Here is a 4807-nt window from a genome sequence, read left to right as displayed (position 1 = left end):
AATAATGTTATTTTTCCGTTTAAATTTAGCTTGGCAATATTATTTATATATAATAAGAACAGAATGACAGTGTGATAAAATACTTAAGAAAGAAACCAGAAAAATGTGGTTTATTCACTTGGATAAATCTCAACAACAAAGTGATTATTTGAGAAAATTTGTGGGCCAAACCTGAAATGGTTGAAATGATACAAAAAGAATAGACCAAACAAAAAAGCTAGTGTTGACTAAAGTAACATAAATTAGCTGCGAGACGTCAATGAAAGGCTAGATACACTTCACAGATGATGTTTGCAAGTAAGTGACCGGTGACAAAGAGGAAAACAATTTGTTGTAAATGATGATGCCGTAATACAGAATGTGATCTCAGTAGAACAGAATGAATAAGGCATATATGTGATAACAGCTGTTCAAACAGTATTGCAAAACACAGTCATTGGTTCTTTTGCTATGTGCAATCACCTAGGAAGAAGAAATGGCATTTATAGTCCAAGAGCCGAGAGTCAATGTTTATTGTATTAGCATACAACCTGGGTTTTACTAATCATCACCCACGCTAATTTTGTTGGAGGTTGAAATGAAAGAGTTATAAAATGAGTATAATATGAAATAATAATTTTTTCTCATATATTTATTTATCTTGGTACAATTCAAATTAACTGTCACATACATAAATGAATGTTAAATCAGGATCAACGTATTTGGCTTAAAATGACGATGTTCAATCTCTGTACCTAGTTTCTGGTGGTGCTATAGCTATTATTTCTTACGATAAATTCCTCTATCAATTTCAATAAAAACATTAACAACCAGGTTGTGTTCTTATACAATGCAAACTGGCTATCCACTTCTGGACGAATTGAAAAACAAGATGGTGTCATTATGAAAATGTCATTTGGAGTGAAAAAATCAGAATAAAAGTAACCATTTTATACCTTATTCAATTGAATAGTGAAAGTTTTCAATTTAAGATAGCCTATTAGGTCCATTTTACCCTATACTGACTACAGCTATATGTGGGTGTCATCCTCGTAATCGTCAAAACAACACTACAAAGCCGGCTGCAATAAAACAATATTTAACACAATTAAACCAACCAGGAACACTAAATAGAGTACAGAACCTGTTCAGTACTGCTATCTAGCAGATAACAGTACAGCTATATTAAAATTTCAAGGTAAGACTGTCTCATGACGGCATGATTTTGGTATTGCTAATTACGGCAGACAACATGCTTGTCATAGACGCTAATGGGTTAAATGCCTTGGTCAGGTTCATGAATACTTTACATTTCCTGGTAAAAGATTATCTGAATGAAATTCACTGCAGCTGTCTTTATAATCCTTTCTGTTGCCAATTAATCGATTTCCCACCAGAACATCTACAATTCCTCTTTGAACATACAAATTTGTTCAAGTGGGAATTCAAAAATTGGTATAACTTATATCTTGGCTTGAACTGAATTAACAGAACTATTGAGATGGAATGAAACATTTCCAAGTACAACAAAAAGCTGGTTACATAGTAGATGTGTCATCGCCATTCCGTTTCATTTACAATTTTTAGAAGGGTTCTATGTTAAATATACCTTAAATGTTAATAGAAATTAAAATCATTCGATCTGTAAGTTTCCAGAGCCTCGATATGACTCCATATCATAAATAAAAACACCTCTTATAAGATTGTTTTTATCTATGTCCTATGTATTCTTGCTGTCTCCACATTATTTCAGTACAGAAAGATATTATATTAATTTCTAGGCTTTTTGTGTAATATAGTAAAACTGTTTACTGTATTTATTTTTATCTTAACTCAATAAACCAGTTAAATAGTGTTGCAGTTTGATGAATTTAGCATAGCTTTACTGACAGACTAAAATGGTTTTTATGTTTTTCTACTGATATGAACCAAACGTACCTGAAACTACAATTGCCCAATTGGCCGTTTCACTTATTTTGTTTTTTATAATCATTTAGAGGACATTTGTCTGTAGTGAGCATTCTATAATTGACTGTTATAACTCTTGTGTAACGGTAAATAACCAGACTGCCAATTTTGCTAACCCACAGTAAACAAAGTATGTTACAACCTAAAAAATTTTATTTATTCCTTCCAATACAAACAAATTGTATACATTTTTATACAAACCTGGTCAATATTACGATTAGTGTGACCAGGTTGAGCCCAGTCCACTTAAATATTATCATTTGTGCCAACTGTATCAAATAACTACCAAAATAATGTCATCTCAACTCTTTGGTACCTACTACACTACTTATGATACTTATATAAAAGTTTACAAAATTTTTTTATCATATTTATACAATAATGTAGTCAGAAAGCACATTCACAGAATTTCAAAATAACAAAAACCAAGATCAGTCAAAAACCAGAAATTTTTATAGATTAAGGTTGAAATAAAAATAAAATAATCATGAAAGTACAGGATAAAGGAGAATTAAAATTTACTTTATTAAAACTACTTTTCAATCACAAACCAGATAATTCACGTAATTATACTTTGTGCTTTTTCGATAGGCCTACATGGTTTTCTTATTAGACTAAGTTAAAATATTTTTGAACCATAGAAATTCATGATGTATACACAACCAATTTAGAACCGACTTGAAGAATGATTGGAGTGGAGGATTATCCGTTATACGAATGAAATATTTTGGTCCAACATATTGAAATAAATGCCTAAAAAGGTTTTATTTCCTTTAAGTGAACAATATTCTGTTGTTTATTTCTTCTGTTATAAAGGGGTTTTTGGTGCCATTGTTTTTCCTCTTCTACAGTAGAACAATTTAAGAACTTTATACACATATAATGTTGCACCTGTACAAGTTTGGAAATTACTAATTTTTAAAAGGGCTTACACTTTTTGGTTGATTTAGTGTAACTCTTTATTAAATTATTTTGAGTTGTCCTTACCTGATCAATACAATTTTTAAAAGTTTATCAGCATTTTAGTCATTATACACCTCATAATTTAAAATAATATCAGTATACGCAAAAAACCGTGTAATTTATGACAAAGTTGAATGTATTCTTTTAAACTTTGTCTTTGACTTGTACTATTTACCATATGTATGTTTATTTTTATATACTATTGTATATATGTTTATTGTTATATTGTATATATGTATAACCCTTCTGCTATAAGGACTTTGTCATTACAATATATTTGTGGAACAACAATAAATATTCTTGATTCTTGAACCATGTCAACAAACATATTACCAACAGTTAGTGACTTGTGTAATAGAAAAATTTAGTCTGAGTTTACAAAAATATGTCATGCTGCTGCATTGAGACCTGACCACAAATACACAAGTTCACAACCTTAATTACATTACACATAGCTGCAAGTATTAGACATAATTAATATTTTATTTTAACTGGATGATAACAGGATGTGAGATAAGGTACAGATGAAAAATATAAATGAGACAACAATTTGCTACAACAACTTGTTTTATTAATCACAGAAGGTGCTTTGTGAAAAAATTACAACAAAAACCATAAAATAACAAAATAGCACCAACTAGAACCTGTTTGTTGGTGTATAAAATCTAAATAAACAAATACTGAGTAAAATTCTTTGGTTTTAGTTTAAAGAAAAAGGTAAACAAAATTGCAAGTTACGTATAATAATCCAAGGCATACAAAGTATAGTGCAACACTGGAATGGTGTGAATTATAAAGAGATCCTCTTCTAAAAAAGTCAACATTTTCTTTTTTTTTACTTATCTTTTTTAACAGTACAATATTTAAAGACAAAACAATATCTGGTTAGCTTTAGAAGCAACACTTAAGTGATGTAATAACAGAAAGTTGATAGTATAATAACATATGCAGGGGGATAAACAATGGTCCTGCAGCTACAGAGTGAGTACTGGGGCGAGTTAGGACTTGAACTCCTTGTCGAAGATGTAGATGCCAAGGCCATCCTTGCCAACACGACGGATGTTGGTCAGCAAGTCTCCAATTGACTTGATGGAGTCGACCTGCTCCTGTAGGAACTCGGACTCCAAGTAGTCGCAGAGGTTGGCATCATTGTGTATGGTTCCAATCTGATGCAATGACAGCAAGCTCTGCAACATCAAATGACATTATAAATCAGCAAGTCTCTGATGAACTCAACCTGCTCCAGTAGGAACTCAAGACTTCAGGTACTTGCAGAGGTTGGCGTCATTGTGTGGTGTATTAAAAGATTCTATCAGCATTTGGAGTTTTTCCGATAATATTAATAGCATTGGAAAGTGATGATGATAGCATCTACTTATACATGCTATCAAAGATAATGCACTTCCAAACTTGACTGTATTATGCTATCGTAATATGGAAGAGCTAATGGTTCATCAGACATTAAGAGCACTGAAAATCTAAATCTAAATTATGCTTAATCAAAATAATACAGTATCCCTAAGTTGCAAATATGACAATATCTTTTCTTTTATTTTGTAAATTTCGTAACACAACACATTTAGGATTATGATTTTGAGCATAAACAACTCAACACAATAATTGCCATTTAGGAGAAATTGTTGCCCTTAACAAATTTTTACTGATCTAGAAGTACTGTAAAACTATGAATAGTAAAAATAATAAAAATGTTTTTAAACACTTATTTTATTTTCTTAATAGTGTAATTCATTATCTGTAGTAATGTAACATTGAATTGTCATTACACTTTTCATACTATTATTAAAATTAATAATTAAGTCTTTCGATAATAATTTACTAACTAACCATGACAAAACTTCATCCAGAGGAACAAATAACTTTTTCAATTAAAATGTGT

At 30.6% G+C, this 4807-nt stretch overlaps 1 protein-coding gene across 1 annotated transcript; it reads right to left on the bottom strand.

Moving 5' to 3' along the window:
- Nucleotides 1-3459: 3459 nt before the first annotated feature.
- Nucleotides 3460-4097, bottom strand: LOC124374534 (soma ferritin-like; the record flags this gene model as incomplete). The annotated part of the gene is given in 1 exon segment (XM_046832737.1): nt 3460-4097. A coding segment is annotated over 1 exon segment (189 nt), but the record flags the coding sequence as incomplete, so codon positions are not given.
- Between the last annotated feature and the right edge of the window lie 710 nt (nt 4098-4807).

Source organism: Homalodisca vitripennis, unplaced genomic scaffold, assembly GCF_021130785.1.
Source record: "Homalodisca vitripennis isolate AUS2020 unplaced genomic scaffold, UT_GWSS_2.1 ScUCBcl_8925;HRSCAF=17240, whole genome shotgun sequence".
Classification (NCBI taxonomy): Eukaryota; Metazoa; Arthropoda; class Insecta; order Hemiptera; family Cicadellidae; genus Homalodisca; species Homalodisca vitripennis.
The sequence above is the reverse complement of the archived record's forward strand: the minus strand, read 5'-3'. Positions and strand labels throughout refer to the sequence as shown.